Source organism: Notamacropus eugenii, chromosome 1 (assembly GCF_028372415.1).
Source record: "Notamacropus eugenii isolate mMacEug1 chromosome 1, mMacEug1.pri_v2, whole genome shotgun sequence".
Lineage (NCBI taxonomy): Eukaryota > Metazoa > Chordata > Mammalia > Diprotodontia > Macropodidae > Notamacropus > Notamacropus eugenii.
The window spans coordinates 129,381,503-129,401,184 of record NC_092872.1 but is presented as its reverse complement, the minus strand read 5'-3'; the positions used below and the strand labels follow the sequence as shown (position 1 = coordinate 129,401,184).

The 19,682-nt window shown below is 42.3% G+C and overlaps 1 protein-coding gene across 1 annotated transcript in view; it reads right to left on the bottom strand.

Annotated features, from left to right (window-relative positions):
- The window catches only part of SMAD6 (SMAD family member 6), a 105,346-nt gene that overhangs the window by 83,590 nt on the left and 2,074 nt on the right, over positions 1-19,682 (bottom strand). The window contains exons 2-3 of the mRNA XM_072614721.1: positions 10,877-10,936; positions 5,750-5,827 (exon numbers count right to left, since the gene is read on the bottom strand). Coding sequence (XP_072470822.1) covers positions 5,750-5,827; positions 10,877-10,936 — 138 coding nt within the window. The remainder of the gene's footprint in view (positions 1-5,749; positions 5,828-10,876; positions 10,937-19,682) is intronic.

Below are 19,682 nucleotides of genomic sequence, written 5' to 3'. Positions count from 1 at the left end.
GCGATGTTGACAAGATACCCAGATGGTGATAGGTAGCAAGCTGTTGGAAAGAGCGGCTTAGTCTCTAGAGAGATTCTGATTGGATAGCTAGAATTTGGGTGATGCCCTTAGTTAAAAGGCAGGAGGCAGATGATGAACCAGCCAAGAAGCCAGAGAAGGAATGGTCAGAGAAGGAGGTGGGAGAATTAAGACAAAGCAGCATCATGGACAACAAGGGAGGAGGGGGATGTTAACCAAAGTCAGAAGTTGCAGAGGTCAAGGAGAATGAAGATGAAAAAATAAGAATTAAAAATAAAGACACAAGAAATTGTCCAAGTGTCACAAGGGGACCACGTGGCAGAGGTGAGATTTTGATCCAGATCCTCTGACTCTAAATCCACCGTCTCCCCAATTGCTGGTGACCTTGGACAGAATGGTTTCAATCTCCACTAGGTTGCAAGGGCTATAGACGTTAGTGAGAGTCAAGGAAATGGAGACAGAACATACAGATAATACTTTTCTTGAAGTTTCTAAAAAGGGGAGAAGGGAGAGCAGGAAGACAGACTGGTCATCTCAGAGGAGGAAGGCAGGGCCAACTGAAGGGTTTTGAGTTTTTCTGTTTGGTTCTTTTTAAGAGAGCAGGCATTTGGGCATATTTACAGGTAATGAGGATGGTATCAATGGGAAAGAGAGAGGAGGTGGAAAGATTGAAGAAAAAGAAGGAATGACTGAGGGGACACACTTTGGACCTCTGGGATGAGACATCAGAAGCACAGAGTTGCCTCCAGTAAGTAGAAGGGCCACCTTTCCATTAGAGACCAATCAAGGCCTTCCACAATCTGGGCCCACTCTATTTTTCAACCTCTTCTCTAACCTAGAATCCCACTCCCTTTGAGAGAGAATGGGATTTGCAAGGTCAAGGTCAAAACTACCTTCATAAGTAAATGGAGATGATTTTATTTAGGTATAACTGACATAAACAAAAGCTATTTGGGGTCCTCAGTAATTGTTAAGAGGGTAAAAGGGTCTTGAAACCAAGGCACAGATACTAAATAAATGTTTGTTGACCTGAACTATATGACATAGATTAAGTTGACTATCCTCTTTCAAATGAGAGTACTTCAGATATCTCTAATACTGCCCCTAATCTTTATCAAAATGAAGTTTAAACAGGCAACAATCATTTATTAAGAGCCCACTATGTGCCTAGCCACTATGCTAGGTGGTGGAGGTACAAACATAAAGACCTAAACATTCCCTTAAAAAGCTTGCTTTCTAATACAGAAAACAACCAGTACAGATATGTCTATACATATACATACTACATATACATATATAGTGTGTGTATGTACACACATACACACATATATATGCATACACACATACATATATGCATAGGCATATACATATATACACAGACATACATATATACACAGACACATATGTATATACACAGGCATATGTACACACATGTGTTTATATATACTATGTATACATATATACATGTTTATGTATAGTATAAAGTGAATAAGCACAAATTAGGTACATGCAAATAAGTCTGAGTGTGTACACACACCCACACCAAACTAAAATGGAATAAGCCTTCTCAGCCCTTGATTTCCTTCTCCTAGACCCCCACAACCTAGTAAAGTGTCAATTTCCAACGTGATCTGTGTGATGAATATCCTACATCTACTGGGATGTCTATTATCATTAAGTAATATTAAAGGTTCTGGTCAAAACCAAATGAACTGGGGCTCTGGGGAGGGAAGCCCAGAGTAATGATGCCAATCAGTCTAACGGGGGGGCTGAGAATGAGGAGACTCAGGAAAGGGGGTTGGCAAGCTCTGCCAAGAGGCTTCCCTGCTAAAGACCTTTATTCTTCTGGAACAGCAATATGTGAGGACAGGATATAACAGAAGCTCCCCTCAACCCCATCCGAAATGTCTCTCTCCCAGCCCTAAGTTTCACTAGTTAAATAGTATTTCGAGTTAATAAGCTCCTCCTTTCAATCGCATAACTCTAACCTACCTTTCCACTACTCTCCCTGACATTCCAACCAAATTAGACTCTTCACCCCAAACATCATCCTTTTTGCTTGGAATGAAGAAATCCTGCCCATTCATCTCTTCAAAGTCTAACTCGAATTTCTCCTCTTCCACCAAACCTTACCTGGCCATCTCCATCCCTCATAAGCAATCTTTCCCTCCTAAGAATCTTTTCAAAATCTTGTTCCATTTCCTTCATCCACTTATCAATTTCCCTTCCGTATTCTGGTTTAGCGATTGATGTGCTGATCTGAGCTCCTCCATTACAGACTAGGCTCCTTTAAGAATGGGACATTATCTAATTTATTTATCAGGACTTTGAGAGTTGAATACCTATCTATGCTTATAAGCCTATCAATCATTCATACCTTTGAATGAATTACTCTGATCAGATGACAGCAGGACTTTCCACCAAGCTTAGCTAATAAATTAAGAAAGTGAGAATTTGGGAAAGAGAGGGACAGTTTTGAGTATAGGGCATTCTGGGGTTGGAGGGAGGCCTGGGAGAAGTAAACTGGAAGGCGGGAGGGAAGTACTATAGGTCATTAGCAAAGAGGGGACACCATGGTCTAATGATAGATCTGGGTCATTGATCGAGAGAAGGGTGGAGGTAAAGGAGAGGGGCAGAGGGAAGAAAACATCAGAAACAAGAGTCCCCAAGCTGGGGAGCATTGCAGGGCACCTCTCTCTGCTGTGCACACTCCTGCCTTTGTCTACAGGATGTCAGTGGTGCCTGCCTTTGACCTGTGATGTGTCTAAATACTCACTCAATCCCAAAATGGGCCTTAGCCACACCAACAGGAAAGCTGAGCTCAGACACTGGAGCCTGGCTAAAAATAGAAAGCTCTGGAACTAGTGCTGGTCTTTTCATTGTACAAGGTAAACAAGAGTGGCAACTAACCTCAACGTGAAGCACTCTTGTGTACAGTGGGGAGACCAATCCTCACACCCATCTAAAATAGGCAAAGGGAGTCCTGGACTGATAACTGAGCCCAGCTGGTGAGACCTAACTCATGGGCCAGGGAAGACAAAGGATGATGCAACCAACTTTTCAAGCCAATGAAGGAAGCTGCTTTATCCAGTTACCAAAGCAGAATTTTCAACTGTTAGTGGGCATCGCTGGAAGACACCAGCTAACACACCATCACTCAGAGCTGGGACACCGTGCCAAGAAGACGGCCTGCTCTGTGATTAAATGCCAACTCCATCAGTAAAACCCATCAAGGAAACCCTCAAACACTGGTGGCACAGTGAGTAGAGTTCTTGGACTGGAGTCAGGAAGACCTGAGTTCAATAAATCACTTAACCTATCTGCCTCAGTTTTCTCAACTGTGAAACGGGGACAATAATAGCACCTACCTCCCAGAGCTGTTATAAGCATCAAATGATATTATTTGTAAAGTGCTTTGCACAGAGTCTGGATACAATAGGTACTATATAAATGCTAGCTATTTATTATTTTTATTTCCTTTATTCCTGAGGATCATGGATGACAGTGCCAGAAACTCAATGCCACTTTTGAGACAGGGAAAATGCTATGTGTACTAAGCTAGTTGTCTAGATAGTTCCTTTGTACATTTGCCACATACAATTAGCTAAAGGCTCTTCGATGAAGACAATGAGACTGTTTACACACATGTGCAAATCAATGAGGCCCAAGTGTCTGGCAGCTCACACGTTCCTAGAGTTACGTGACACACCATAGCAACGAATACCTAACCCAAAGACAAAAACCCTTCCAAGATTGACGCTCCATGAGCCTCCAAAGCCTGTTATCCCAGAAGACAACCTACTTCTGCAAGAGTACTGGTTCAACCTCAGCTCAACCAGTCATGGGGACAACGGCCCTAGTTGGCCACATACATACTGTTTGAGGTGAAAGGCCATATAGTCAGTGCCTCCTTATTGCCTATGTAATTTAATCTCTCTGGGCTTCAGCTGCCGAATCAGTAAAAGGAAGAGACTAGATAAAATTCCCTTCCAAGTCTAGAGTTAAGATCCTACAACCTTTGTTGCCTTTATAACAACCCAGAGACTATCTTAGATTATTCTGTCCGTGTGGGAGAGAGAAAAGTGATACGCAAAATCCTTAAAACAAAATTAAGTGCAATTCCATTTAACTAAATACATATTTTAAGTTTGGACTGGATATAAATATTCACAAATAAAAACCTTAATTAAGCTAGAAGGACCTTTCACAAGTCTTGTGGAAATGAAAAGAAATGCGAATTGTAGGCTGTCTTGGGAAGGGAGGAAGAGAAATTTAAAACTTATAGAAATGAATGTTCAAAACTGAAAATAAATAAATTAACAAAAAAAAAAAATAGATGGCTGGTCTGTTTATCTCCTTGTAACTGTCCCATCCATTTTCTAGGGGGAGGACTAAGGAGCAAAAGAACCCTCTAAGCCGCTAAGGGTCTAGAAAGTCTAACAAAAATTGACTGTTGTATGATTTTTTGGGGGGGAGTGAACCTGATGTTTAAGGTGGTAAAGGATGAGGAAGGGAGGAGAGGAGAGTATCAATGGACATTTTTGTATGGTTTTTCTTTGTGGAGGGTACCTGGCCTTTGAGGAGGTAAAGGATGAGGATGTGAGGAGAGGAGAGGAGAGTATCAATGGACAGAAGGATCTCTTCCAAGCAAGCTACAGAACACAGAAGTGCGCACAGGGTTAACATCTTCTACTGTCATTTCTCTACTTGAATTTGCTATTCCAAGGCTTCAAACCTACCAGCAGATTCACGGCCACTGAAAACAAAATCGCCATGGCAAGTCATTTTCCCAGCTCAACGACATCTCTTTCCCCTTTGCCCCATGCGCCCATCTCCTCTAGCATGACAAACCTACTCCCGCAGTTCAGCTCTTCACCTCACCTTAACTTTTCTTGACACAGAAATTTTAATGAAACCTTCAATACTTCTGTGGTGGAATACAATGAGATGCGCATAACCAACTTGCCATTTTCAGTTTCTCACTCGTGTCCTGAGTTATTCCTACGCTTTTCTGCCTCTCAAAATGTCATTCCCATTTCCCAATTCTTAAATTAGTAATATGGTGGTCTTCTACACTGGCAATTCCCTCTGTAGGATCTGAGTCAGGTCTGTTCCTTCTGACTTTTTCAGGCCAATGTGATGCACAATAAACCCTCCATCACACAGGGCCCTCACTGGGTCATGATCAAGAAAAGTTTCTGTGTCCTTTGTCTTCTAAGATTGTGGATGAAAGAAATCAAGAGCTAAGATGAAGAAATATATACATGAAGGGGTATGTGTGTATGTATGCATGTGTGTGCATGTACATGTGTGTACGTGTGGGGGGGTAAGGGCTGAGTTGGAATATGTGCAAAACCTAGTACATACACACACCAATATAATTATGTACTCGTGACTATATCCACTCATTATTGCAGGTCTAAATACGTAACAGTCTCAGGAAATCTCCTTCATGGGAAGAAAGCTGACATCAAAACACACACACACTGTTTTTTCTCCTTTTGAAATTTTCTGTAGATTTAACTGTGGGTTCCCCTCATCCCCAGAACCTACAACAATTAAGAGTTGGCTGTATTTAATTTCAAAATCTAGCAATTCTCCCACTTGAGAGGGTGGGGGATATCGAGGGAAGAAAAGTGAGAAAACATTTTAAACCATCCAACCTACCACCACCTGTGCCCTCCTATATATTTTAACACAAAAGTCACAGTTAATGATAAACATTTCCAACCTGAGAATTCACCAGGAGTGATGTTTGGGGAATTGATGGTCTCTGCTTCAGTGTAAGACAACGTGGAATCAGATAAATCTGTAAGAGGAAAAGAGGAAAAACCTGAGTGGCTGGTGTTTCTCCTAAGCGCTTACATTCCCTTTCCTCTCTCTGTTTCTGTCTCCCACTCCTCCTTCCCTTCCCTTCCCTCTCTGTCTCTCCTCAAAAGTATCCCGAATAACTTCCTGCCAGCACCTCAGTCCCATCCCATGATGGAGCCAGACGAAGCCAGACTGCCCCCTAACTCTTCAGGAACATGCTGACGTTCTAGTTCACTGCCCTACAAGCTGCAAAAGTTCCAATTGCTTTGACCACAGAAATAAATGAAGTTCAGGGGATCGAACAAGTAGAAACTTGGTGCTTACTTGAGTAAGGTTATATTAAGCCCCTAAACAATTCCGAGTTGCTATACTTAATTACAACCATTAAAATTCTTGAAGCTGTTTCTTCTTGTTTGTTTTCTTTCTTCCTTCCTTCCTTCCTCCCCGCTGAGGCTGAGGAAACTTTGTTTTAACAAGTTAACAGTCATCCTTACTCTGTCCTGCTTACACCCCTCTAATTAAGCGCTCAAGTGTTTGCTCCCAGATTAACTTTTTTTCCTTTTTTTTAATCAAACCGACCCACAGAGCAGATTTCAACCTCAGTCCTGTTGTTTTAACAAGTTCATATGCTGTTCATCCTTTCTTCCCCCTATCTGCAGCATAATTAGGCTGGGAAGGGAAATTCTTTGTTTTGAGTGTCTGCTTCTTGGACAGTCTCTGTTTACTTAACAAATAGATTCATTTCAGGGTAAGCTCACTTGGAAAAATTTTCCTGGATCTTGCTGGCCTTTGCTACCAACTGGGGTGTTGACCCCTCATCCAATGCAGGGTACCAGGGCCTGTCAGAAAAGCCTTACCTGCAAGGATTTCCTTCAGTAATACAACGGTTATAACTGCTCTTTTGCACTTAGTGAAGGATGCCTTATATCCCCACATGGCAAACCTCACCCTCCTCGAAAAGACATTATTAGAGTTTTAGGTCACATTGTCTAGTCTTGCAACAGCGTAGCCTGGTATAGGCACGAGCTAGTTGGAATTCCTTCGGTGTTCTTTGCATTTTTTCCTTTTACCAAATGCCCTGGGGGTAGGGGTGGGGGTGGGAATGGGGGTGAACAAGAAGATGAAATATTAACCAATCCGTCTAGCCCCAGCCCTATTTGCCAGATGCTGATAATGTTTAGTTCTGTGTTTTATCTCTTTGTCTACATGCGATTGTAGTGGCTCAGAAATAAACTGGTTCCCTTTGGTTTATAAAAAAATAATAATAATGTGGTTTAAAAAAGAAAAAACCTTTTAAGATGTTTACCAAAGGACTAAAAACTTTCTAGTTACTAAAACATTTTAACTGAGAAGGGGTGGAAAATTAAAACTAGAGGACACAGAGGAAGATCCTAAGAAAGACTATATCTTAAGAGCCAGAGGTGGAAGAGATCTTAGCTCATGAGGTCCAGCTGTCTCATTTTACAGATGAGGAAATTGAGACCAAAAGTGACTCACCCAGGGGCCTGTTGCTTATAAAGAAGCAGAGCTGAGACATGAACCCTGGTCCTACAAAACCAGTATTCAATAGGATGTTGCCTTTTGAGCACATGGGACCATACTGTAGGCTGAAGCTTAATTATGGTAACAGACACAAAGCTTGAAGGACCACACAATCATCTAGCCCAAGCCTGTCATTTTATAAATGATGAAAGGAAACCCAAGAGGGATGGTGACTTGCCCAAGGCCACACAGGAAGTGAAGTAGCAGAACCAGGATTTGAATCCAGGTCCTACAATTCCATGGCTTCACAGTAGTTTCATAAAACCAGAGGGTTTATCAATCCCCCTGTGCAGCTAGGTGGGTGCAGTGGCTGGAGCACCAGCCCTGGAGTCAGGAGGACCAAGTTCAAATCTAGCCCCAGACACTTGACACTTACTATCTGTGGGACCCCGAACAAGTCACCTAATCCCATGGCAAGGGAGGGGGAAGAAGAGAGAGGTAGAGAGACAGAGAGTCGCCCCCACTCCCATCCCATGGTTACTTTCTTTCCAACGAGCCAGTATCACAGAGGATACTGCCATTATTTTAGAAGGGGATTTTCTTATTTACTTATTTCAGAGTACACACGGAAAACCCAGTGACTACACCAGGTATAAATAATGATGGTGGTTTGCCTCTTTTCAGAGGCATCCATTATCTGGTCATGAACTCATTACTCAATTACTCTCATTGCTATGGGCCTTTTCCCAAAAGCCAACATTTTCAATGGCCATCCAACAAGGCTCTGGGATGAGTTCAATGACCCTGGGTGGTGGGTACTTGCTAAGGGCTGGAGTTCTCAGCATGGCATCCTTTAGAGGGCCACGTTTGTGCTGTGTTTGCTTTGTTTTTTTAAACCTACTAAAATCTGTATACAATGAGAAAACAGGGAGAAGCTTGGAACGTGGGGACAATATAGACATTCAATATACAACATGTCTTTTTTTTTTCTCTTATGGAATCAGAGCATATCATAGGACTTAGAGCTGGAAAGGACTTTGGAAATTATCTGGACCAACTCCCATAGTTTACAAGTAAGAGAACTACAACTCAGAGGTCAAGTCACTTGTCAGGAAGTCAGTAAGGGTAGGTTGTAAGCCCAGACAAGAGTTTTCTGACCCCAAATCCTGTATTCATTTTATTATCCCAGTCTTGTACTCTCCTTAGTCACTGGAATCACTGTATTAAGTTAGAAAGTAATTATTTTGAGAATGGGATGAGAGGAAGAAGAAAGACAGGGAGTCAGCTCCAGGCCTAGCTCTAGGGATAGGATGCAGCCTGATCAAGGTGGGGAATGTCCATATTTGCCCATTTCTTCTGTAAGGTTTGAGTCCGGCCAGATACTTCTGGCTTTAGGGACCTATTTGGTGCTAACTAACAAGACACTCCACCACAAAGGGTGAACAGAAAATACGTCTCTGTGTTCCTTCTTTTGCTTCTAAGATACCACAGTAAACTCTACGACTTTAGGCAAATTATTTTCCTAGTCTGGACCTCAGTCTCTTCTGTCAGATGAGGAGGTTGAATGGTTCTAAGCACATTCCATAGTTGCGTGCATATTTGTCTTTTTTGGAATAAGCACTATTCTTAAATTCACTTTAGTACTTTTACAACTTCTTCTCCACTAGGCTATGTTCTGGAGAGGTCAAACTTTGTCACATACACTAAAATAGGAATGGAAAGGAGTCTTAAAAAAAATTACAGTTTTCAATTGTTCATTAGAAGGTATGCTATTAATGCTTTCCTTTTTTTAAAAAAACCATATCTCATTTGCTAAGTTCTGGTCCCTTGGGGGAAGCCCACAAAGCTGCTCTGTTGGTACTCAGGAAGATGAAATAACTCACATCAGTCGCTAGGGTACCAATGCATCAATCCCTACACCAGAATACCCACAGTTGCCCTGATTCTGTCCCAGGGTTCTCTACTCCATCACTAATTAATAAGGCTCTTACTCTTATTAAATAAGAGACCAATCCACAATGCTTTATTTCATGAGCCCACTAAACCCTCAAAAATCTTAACTTGCTAGGCCAATCATGCCTCATATTAAGTTTTTTTCATAATGTATTTTTTCTCTCATGATAAATATGCATAAAGCACTATCTAGCAATGCGTAGGTCTACTTATGTGTACATTCATATAGTCTAAGCCAGTAATTTTATTTACCAATCAGCATTCTTTTCCAGATGTTCCAAAGCTGTTTCCGCTCAGGTGAAATTCTTGGCATAAATCAAAGGGAATAAACAACCTCTTTCAACAAAGATTTAATGCCCTACATATTTAGTATAAATATGAACTCAGGAGTATAAGTACAAGTACACAAGATGGGAAGAAAAGGTAGAAATAAGCTTACCCCAACATGGATGGATAAACTGAAATACATTCATCTGTGACAGTCCAATGTTTAAAGGTCACACCAAGGTTAATGATGAGCAAAGGAATCCCAGGCTGAGGGAAATATCCCACTTTAGAGGTTATAAAGTAGGAAGATAGTTCAATTGTTTTATTTTCCCCCTTCAGGACTTCTTCAAAAGTCCAAAAACCAGCAGCCCCCATTTGCTCCACTCTTTTTGGGGGAGGGGGCGCTATTTGCCTAGAGTTCAAACTTCATTTACATGAGAATCAAGGGGGGGGGAGAAATAGAGAAAGATTAAGATTCCAACACCTAACAGCATGGAAACTCAGTCTACAATGAATAAATAACAATAATAATCAGTTTCACTGTCGATTGGACCCCCCAGAATACCTATACTTGCTGCTGTTCATTCACTTCTGTCATATCTGACTCTCTGTGAACCTGTGGACCTCCATCTATGGGGTTTTCTGGGTAAAGATACTGGAGTGGTTTGTCATTTCCTTCTCCAAGAGGCTCACCATTGTTGGACCTGGTCGTGATCCACAGGCAAACAGAGTGGGCAATGACTTTCCCAAAACCACAGATAGGAAGTTTTTGAGGTTGGATTTGAACTCGTATATTCCTGACTCCAAGCCCAGCACTCTATCCATTGTGCCACCAAGCTACCCCAGAATAGCCCTATAAATAGAGGCTATGGTATATTCAGACCTTCATTTCCAATAAGGTCCTATATCCCAATTATCCTCAGCTTCTGACCACCACTACCTTAGTAATGCATTCTGGGACTTCCAGGGGTAGCTTTAAGGTATGTCCACACTTCAGGTTGGGGCAGTGGACAGGCAAGAGGAGGGAGTTTTCACAGAATTTTAAAGCATGTGGGAATTTCAGTGAGATCACCTTGTTAGTTAGGTGGTCTGGCAAATATGGGGGGGTAAGAAGGTGGAATAAGGCAAACATGACTTAACTCCTTAATAACAGAGTATCAAGGAAGCAGATAGGCGATACTGGACTAGTTTAGACACCTGGATTCTATTCCTGGCCTTGACCCTAACTTGTTGCTTCTCTGCATTTACCCTACTTGTCCAGGTCAAAGGTGGAACCTCCAATAAGAATCTTGAAACAGATACTTTCCATAAAAATATCATACTTTCACAGAGAAAGCAGACTTACCCAGGGGCTTTCGCTCATCGTGGGGAGGAGACAGCCGAGAATAAGGGGGTGGTGGAGATTCTGGAAAACAAAACGGGTCACTGTTAGGGTTGTGCATGGTGGAAGCCCAATCTCAGATTTCACGTTTCTTGGACTTTAGGTAGGAAATACAAAAATAGGCCAGAGGAATGGGATGCTGCAGACTGGCTTCTAGTTTTACCATAACAATCAGACCCAGATCTACATGGGGTCAGCAACTTACTCTGGGATGCCAGGAAGTCTTTATTGTGCTTTGCTGTCTATACCATATTACAAAAGAGATGACAGAGCCAACTACGATTGAATACTGTTGGGGGAAGAATTGAAAAAAAAACAAAACAACAAACCAACTTTATTCTCAATTGGCTTATCCTTGGAAGCAGGGCAAGAGCCCAAGACCAAAACTCAAGACACCTGAGCTCTTCCATTAACAAGATGTGTGACTTCATACAAGTGAAATCCCTCTACATGTTTCCCCATTTGGGAAAAAAAATGAGAAGGAAAAGAAGATCGGTGATTGTCTTCTTGCTCTAAAAAAATTCTGTATCTCTTTATTTTCTATGGGCTTTTTTTTGGTTTCCATTCATTTGCTTAAAATACTCCCCTTTAAAAACATATACTTTGCCTTCAGAAGAATTCCTTGGGCTCTTGTTTTACGGGAAGTAACAATTTGCTAAAGTAAGTAACAATTTGCATGAATGAAATGACCCTTCATTTGGGGTAAATGAAACTAAATGCCATCAACTCCCTAACTCAAACAAAACCTCAGTGGTAATAACCCGGTAATAACTATTATTAGCCTGAGTATCAGTAATGACCCAAGGGGTAATAAGTATTTTTCGTAATTATAATAGGCACAATTAGTAGTAGTAGTAGCAGTTGTTAGGCTCCCTACATTAAATGAAGTTTCCCCTCTTTATAACCTTGACTCTGAAAGTCAAGGAAGTTTTCTCAAATGGGGTCTCCAGGATTCTCTACCTACTTCAAGAAAGCATCGAGGAAGGTAGATAAAGGTGCAGAGAAAATCATTTAGTCCAATGCCTCCTTTAAATGTGGAAGAAACCAAGATCCACAAATGCATGCAATCTGTCTAAAAGTCACACAAGAAAGAAGTAGTAGATCCTGGGATTTTCTGCTTCCAAATCTAGTTCAGGTTATGCCACTGCCCATCTCTCTCCAGTAGTACACTAAGAAGGGAACACCAAGCTGGCTCCTGGCTAAGCATCATCATTTATTCATTCATTCATTCCTTTAATAGAGAATTATTGAGTGCCTATTATAAATAAACAAGGTACTGTATTACAAATTGAGATGCCTTGGGGGAAGAGGAAGGATACAAAAAGGCTAAAATCTGGTGTCTCTGCCCACAAAGACCTTGCAGTCCATGAATCTGTATGCCTAGCACCAAGCAAATAGTGCCCTACACAGAGCAGGAACTCAACAAATGTTTGTGGCTGATGCTGACAAATGGCTAGGGCTGTATGTCAACAAAGGCAAAGGGGAAAAAGACCTAAAAATGTTTTCCAAGAAGACCACCTGGTTTTAAAGCCAGGCAAGAGACAAAAAAGATCTTCAAAGAGACCACTTAAGAGAAAAGGCTAAAAAACTGCTTCATCTACAAGGTTGGGTATGGGGCAAGAAGACGTCTCATTTCCATACATCCAAGTTCTTCTGCCCATTCCAAAGATTCATTCTCTAAATACAGATTCCTGGGGAAGGGAAGAGATTGCGGACGAATGAAAATTAATAAATTACCTGTAGATAAAAACAGCTGTACTTAGATACACAGGAAATATCCAATAGATGGGGCAGAATCACCACAGTCAGGTCGTATCATTTCAGAATTTGTTCATGTTTTTTGGCAATTAAAAAAAACCCCACTCATTAGATGAAAGTCATTCTACTTTGCAGGATAGAAAAAAGAGAGTATGAACCTTCCTCTAGATGACTATGGCACAGAACTGGAAACAGAAGACTTGGCCATAATAGTTGTGGCCTAGTGCCAGAAGTCACTCTGTAGCTTCTTTTGAAATCACACTTTCCTCCACTGCCCAAGGCCTCCCTTGTCCCTTCCCAATGCTAGTCCTATTCCCTGGGGAACTCCAACACCCAGCGCCAAAACAGGAGCCCTCAGAGTCCCCTTTGCTGGAGTTAAACCACCAGTGCTCTGACCACACAAGCTCTGTAGAGCTGGGCTTGGCCTGTGATATTAAAACCCATCTGAATGCATGCCAGACAGTGGTTCTGATGTGGTAGTGGAGAAAGGGGGAAAAGTTATGTAACTTGAAGTGTGAATGGGTAACTGAGGCCTTTGCAATAAAACTCTAGAAGGAACTTCTGTCCCACATCTACCTTACCAAGATGGTGCTCAATGAACCATTTAATAAGTGCAGAGGTGGGGTAACCAGCAAGTTCTCTTAGGGGTATATAAAAAGGCAAGGAGTGGAACAGATTGCATTGTGGAGACCTAGACAAAGGCTTGGACTAATAAAACCTCCAGGGCCATAAGATCTATTTCAGTGCTTTCATTTTTCCAGATCAGAAAACTGAGACCCCTAAAAACATCAATATCACTCAACTTACTGATCAATCATTAGGCACCTACTATGTGCCACGAATTGTGGAGGAGGTGCTGGACAAGTAAAATAAAGCCAGACAGAGCCAAACATCCTTTTGGCCTATTCGAGTCAAAATTATTCTTTTTTAACTAAACAAGAAAGAAAGGGAGAGATCTGACCCGGGGAGGTGTACGCTAGCACTGGATGATAACTTTCACATCCTCTGCAGGGGTCACCGGCAACAGAATTTTGTCAAACCACACTCTGGTACACTGGATACCTGATTTTCCATGATGACATTCAGATGGCTAAACAGTGATGTAAGTCAGAGGAGTAAGGTAGGGCACTGGGTGGGTGAGACAGAGAGACTCTGAACTGGAGGGACAGCCATTATTACATTTCTAAAAAAGTTTGACTGCCGCAACTATTGCTGTGGGCTTCTTTTATAGAATAAAAATGCACAAGCTTTTAACCTTAAGGGGGAACTCCCAGAGTCCTCCGGGCCTCTCCAAAGTAATTAGGCAATCCTCTGACAAAGTCAGACAGCTATCCATCTGCCTAAAATCCAGGAATCTCTTCCAGAGACGGGGCTCTTCAGTAATAAGCCAGGGCTCCAGTCAGCTCGAAGGAAAGCATTCATCCCAGATGGGACTTTGGTTAGCTCCCGGTGGAATTTTCGCCTTCCAGGATCTGGACTTCAAGGAAGCCAGGAGATAGTTAAAACTCCTTCCACTTACTGGTGTGGTGTGGTCTGTGTTTTCAGGCCTGGCTGTCTTCTTCTGCCTTTCCAGCCCTGCATCTTTCACAGGAAATGATCCATGCCCCTCGCCCGGGGCTTTTCCACTCCCACCCCATCCTGGGGCCGGTTTGCAGCCCTCCAGCTAGCTTACCTTCCCCCACGACCCCAGAGAAGCCAGTACCTCAGCAACAAAGGAAGACAAGCTGGAAAAGAGACGCTGCCGCTTTAAGAAAGGCAGGAGTTTAATTGCCTAGATTCCCCCGTCAGTCAGATAAACAGCTAGTCCGGCTGGCGCCAGCAATATGCAAACTGCATATTATCACCACTTCTACACCTAAATAGCAGAGGGGACCTCCTTAGGAAAGGGGGAAGGGGGGAAAAGGGCTTTTTAAGCACAACTTGAAATTGATCTCATTTCAAAGGGATAATGCCAGGCCAAATAAAAGAAAAAAAACTTTTTAGTCTGTTTTAATTCCTATATTCTTTGCCTGGGAAACCTGTGTTTTTCTAGGCTGTCTTCTAAAGTCATTTAAAAGTTCTCCTCTCTCTGTCTGTCTCTCTCTCTCTCTCCAGCGTAATTTAGATAATAGTCATTTACTGAATATAATTACAGAAAAAAAAAGTGGTGAAGCAAAGAGCCCGAGATTTATTCCAAAGTTAATGGATACTTTCAGTAGAAAGGAGTTTTAAACACAGGTTAGAACCGTGATTAAAGTATTCCTTCAAATTTCCGTCCACATAGGCACCAAGCAGAGAGCAAGCATTTCCCTGGGGACAGAGAAATAGACAGATCTGGAGGGATCCCATCCCTAAGTAGGAAGCGGCTAGCAATGCTGAGGGGGGAACAGGAGTGGTAATCTATCCCTTTGGTTGTTGTTCAGTTGTGACCCACTCTTCATGATCCTATTTGGGATTTTCTTGGCAAAGATACTGAAGTGATTTGCTATTCCCCTCTCCAACTCATTTTACAGATGAGGAAACTGAGGCAAATAGGGTTAAGTGAGTTCACGCAGGGTCACACAGCTAGTAAGTGTCTGAGGTAAGATTTGAACTCAGGTCTCCCTGACACCAGACCCAGCAGCCAATCTTCAATTGCTATCCCAAACATAAAAGTTTGGCAGAAACATAGGCAAGCCTAGTAGCATTGCCTTCATGCTCGTTGTGTACAAGCCTGTCCACGTTTAAATGTATCAGAGTAGTTTGGGCTTTAATATATTGACCTGTGTGTCACTGTCATACATGTCTGCTCTCTGGGGTTTTACCAGTTATGGGTGTATGATTTTGTTTCCTTGCTCTTGTATCAATGTGCACATTAATCTGTGTTCTTGAGAGTGTATATATGTATACATCTTCACAACATGGTGGTACCTGCCTATCTGGGTTACACCCCACCCCCCAGCTATCTCTGTGGCATCCTATGAGATGTTGACTATGTGTACCATTCTGGGTGGGTTGTCCTTTGAAACTGTATTCATGTCTATTACATGTTCCTGCCATGTCACAATGTGTACCCATCCATGTATTAGTATCTGTTTGTATCTTCCTATTTGGATTTAGCACACTGTGTATCACTGTGTGTAATTTTCTGACTGTCCATACCAGACAGTACATACCCTTCTAGCTCCTCATATCCAACATGTGCAGAGGCCTCCCCCTACGTCACTGCTTCATGTTCCTCCTCCAGTGACATGGAATAAGGAAGGGTTCTGAGTGCCAGATATGTGCCTGGTGCAGCAGTGGGATCTAGAATTGGCAGTACGAGGATAGGGTGGGAGATGGGGAGGGGAGAGTCATCCACCTCTCAACCTCTGGGCCCAAAACCCTCAGTAAGGCAAGAGAAGCTAAACAGACCCAAATACTCATCCATAAATTTCCATTCCTCTGTCACTAGGGGAGAGGTGACTCTGGGTTATCTGTCCACCTACTCATCCCTCAGGGCTTTACTTTTTAAGCCATAAAGCCCTAAATAACTGTGAATCTTTGTGGTCACCAGTGCTCCAAGCTCTTTTGAAGACTAGTGGAATGGGACCTAGGACCACCATGCTGGTCTAGAGGTGGCAGGGTTGGTAGGGAGCATTGCAGGAGCCTGTAACAGCACCTCCTACAGGCAAACAAGAGCCAATACCCCCAAGAACAATTTTGAACACTCCGTTCTCAGCCCCAAGTCCTCCTGTGTCCTTCCCTGTTCTCTCCATCCTTTTTATATCACCGCTCCTCCAAAAATAATCAAAACCAAACAATCCAAGATCTGGCCATTCCTCTTTTAGGAGGAACTACTATCCACTATCACAATCATATTCCATACCAACCAGACTTTATAATCCCTCAACACGAGGAACATCACTAAAAAGATGGCAGCTAGGTGGCCCAATGTTTAGAACAAAGAACTTAGGGTGAGGAAGACATGTGACTCCAGACAAGTTGCTTAATCTCTGCCTCAGTTTCCTCCTCCATAAAATGGGAATAGAAGTAGTACCCACACCTTCCAAAGTTGTTGTGAAGATCAAAAGCTACCAGAAAAGTGCTTTGCGAACCTTTTATGAAGTGCTACATAAATGTTAAATGCCATTATTATCCTTTACATTATTAGTATTATACCCTGAAGACTCTAACCCTAACCCTAACCCTAAATGCACTCCTTTACCAGATTACAAGCTTCACTTGGAATACTTCCTCCTTGGAGGCTAAGTCCTACCTCCTCTAAGACACCTTCCCAGAACACCCCAACCCTAGAATTATCTCCATCTACTTCTTAACTTCTATACTATCCATCATCCTGAAAGTATTTCCCACTTTGCACTTATCATATACTGTCTCGCTTCATTAAAATTCATCTTCATTTAGGTCTCAAACATATATCCTCTCTCCCCAACTTTTCACGTAGGGTCCTCGAGAATATGAAATTTGGCTTATACTTCTTTATATCCCTCAAAGAACAGTGCCTTACATATAGGAGATGCTAAATGAATAGGTTTTGATTATTATGACTTGATATGGAGAAAGAGGAAAAGTCTGCCAAGGAGTCAGCTCTGGATGAGCACAAATTCAGAGATTTCCTGTGCCCGAGTGACTGGATGAGAGAACAGACTCCTCGAAGCCCAGGTCAGCACTAAGGAGCTGGGTGGCTCTGGGCAGTTCCCTTCCCTTCTCTAGAGTTCAGTTTCTTTATATGTAAAAAGAAGTGGCTTAGACTCTCCAAGGTTCATTCTGGCTCAAAAAATTCTGTGCTTCTCCTAGAAAACTGTCAGGGACAGGACATTAATGGAGCCAAAGATGGGATTGCCCCCTTCAAAGACTTGGAGGGGAAGCAACCAAGAATCAAAGGATGTGGAGATGGGGGAAAAACCACACTTCCAGGGGAAGTTGTTGGTTCAAAGTGAGCCAGGGGCATCCGAATCCAACAATCAACAAAGAACCAACAAAGTGTATGTTTCGGAGAATCCAGATCCAGCGAAGCCTGGGGTGACTGGAGCCAGAGACAGTAAGAAAAGCAGCCTTTAAAGCAGGATCTCATCAGCTCTTACCCACCTTCCCTCCTCCCCGCCTCTTCCTCCCAAGAAGGATTAAGCCCCATACAGACCAAAGCTGAGCTAACCACTTCCCACACTGCCCATCGATGAGATAGATAAAGGTGTAGCAGAAACAATCTTGCTCTCTCCTGAATCCACCAGTCTTCCCCAAACACTGAAATGAAACCTACATCCTGAAATGTAAGGTTTAAAAAATCAAAGCCCTCCTCCACATGAAAGAAGCTGTGCCAGATCCCTGTCCTAGGAGACAAGAGACCTGGATTCTGATTTTGGATGTGTAACTCAAGTATATAACTAATCAAATCACTTAAACTCTTGGATCCCCAACTTCCTCATCAGTAATATGAAGTGATCAAACTAAATTATCTTACTCATTGATTTTGAGAGCTGGAAAGAATCTTAAAGGTGGGCATGCGACGGTGAGAGGCTTCCCATTTTGGGCAGTTCTAAACCAAAGACCATGAGACGGTCTATCCTATGGACCACAACCAATGAAGAAAAAAACCTCAACTCTTAAAAACTCTGTGAATTAACTTAGTCAATGAAAGATAGTATGGAGAGTAGAAAATAAAGTGGTAAGTACAGAGGAATGCTGACTTTCTACCTCAGTCCCCATCATCTAACTCAACCATTATGATCTAATTATTAATAAGCACATACTATTATAGCCAGTGATGGAAAAGCAGAGAAAAATCTTGGGTTAAACCATCTCATCCTTTCTAGAAAGTCTGCTTGAAGGATATAAAGAAAAGAAATGGTGACAGAGAGGAATGACTAGAGGAGGAGGGAAGAGAAGGGAGAAGGGGAGGGAGTTAAAAGTTTAGTAACAAAATACTCAGCTCTCTATCTCAGACACATCCAGGTTTCCCAGCCTGGAACCACAGACCAGAGGGTCAGAATTGGAAAAAGTAGTCTTTCATTTTAAAGTAAAAGTTTTGAAAGTAAGGATACTGGGTCAAGGTGTGTATTACTCCATATAAACAGGCATACTGGGGCATTTCTTGAATGTCTTTTGATAATATAGAAGATAACAGACAGAATGTTGTAGAATACAATGCTATAGAAGATGAAAGAAGAATGTTACAGAATACAAATGCACACATGAGAGTAGTGGATGCACACTCCAGCATGGCATCGACTAAGTCTAAGTGTGTAGACACAGGAAGGGCCACTTATTCGGTGCCATTCTCCTGTGTAAGAACACAGGAAGGGACAAATACATAAAGAGGAAAATGCACAGCCATAGTATAATGTCTCTGGGCAAGAGAAAGAGCAATGGATTCGCCATCAGTGTTAAGGGACCTAGCTTCAAAGCTTATTTTAATGCTGTACGACCTTGGCCAAATGATGTCCCTCGGCCCGTGTCCTTATCTGTAAAATGGGAACAATCCTCCCCACCTCATAAAGCTGGCGTGAGGAAAGCGTAGTTGGACTACATAAAAGTAAACTATCATTACCCGGGCTGATTCTCCAGCTTGGTCATTCATTATAGTCTTCTCCTCGCTCTTAGCCTGTTTTTCCACTGCCTATTTCCACACTCACATTCACAATCATCGCTGTCATCCAGATGAGGGGAGAGGAGAGATTAAGATGACAAAGTCCCCTTTCCTAAAGTAGGTCCATACTTCCCCAGTAGAAATTCTCCTGGAAAGTGAGGCTGATTTACCTGGCCTAAAAGAGCATTTGGACTCATCCCGCTCGCTCAGAGCCGCAAAGATCAAGAATGGTTTGCAGATCCACCTCCTTCCCACCTCCACTTCAGGTATGCTGGGCACAGGTATGCATACGGCGTATACTGATCCACACAGAGTTGCCCACTTACCAGCGAACATCAATGAAAGCCCAACTGTACTAAAAAGATCCATTTTTAAAGCCCAACTGTACTAAAAAGATCCATTTTTTTTCATGGATGCTGCTGTTAAACCAAATACACACCTGGTCACTTAAGGGAGAGGAAAGTT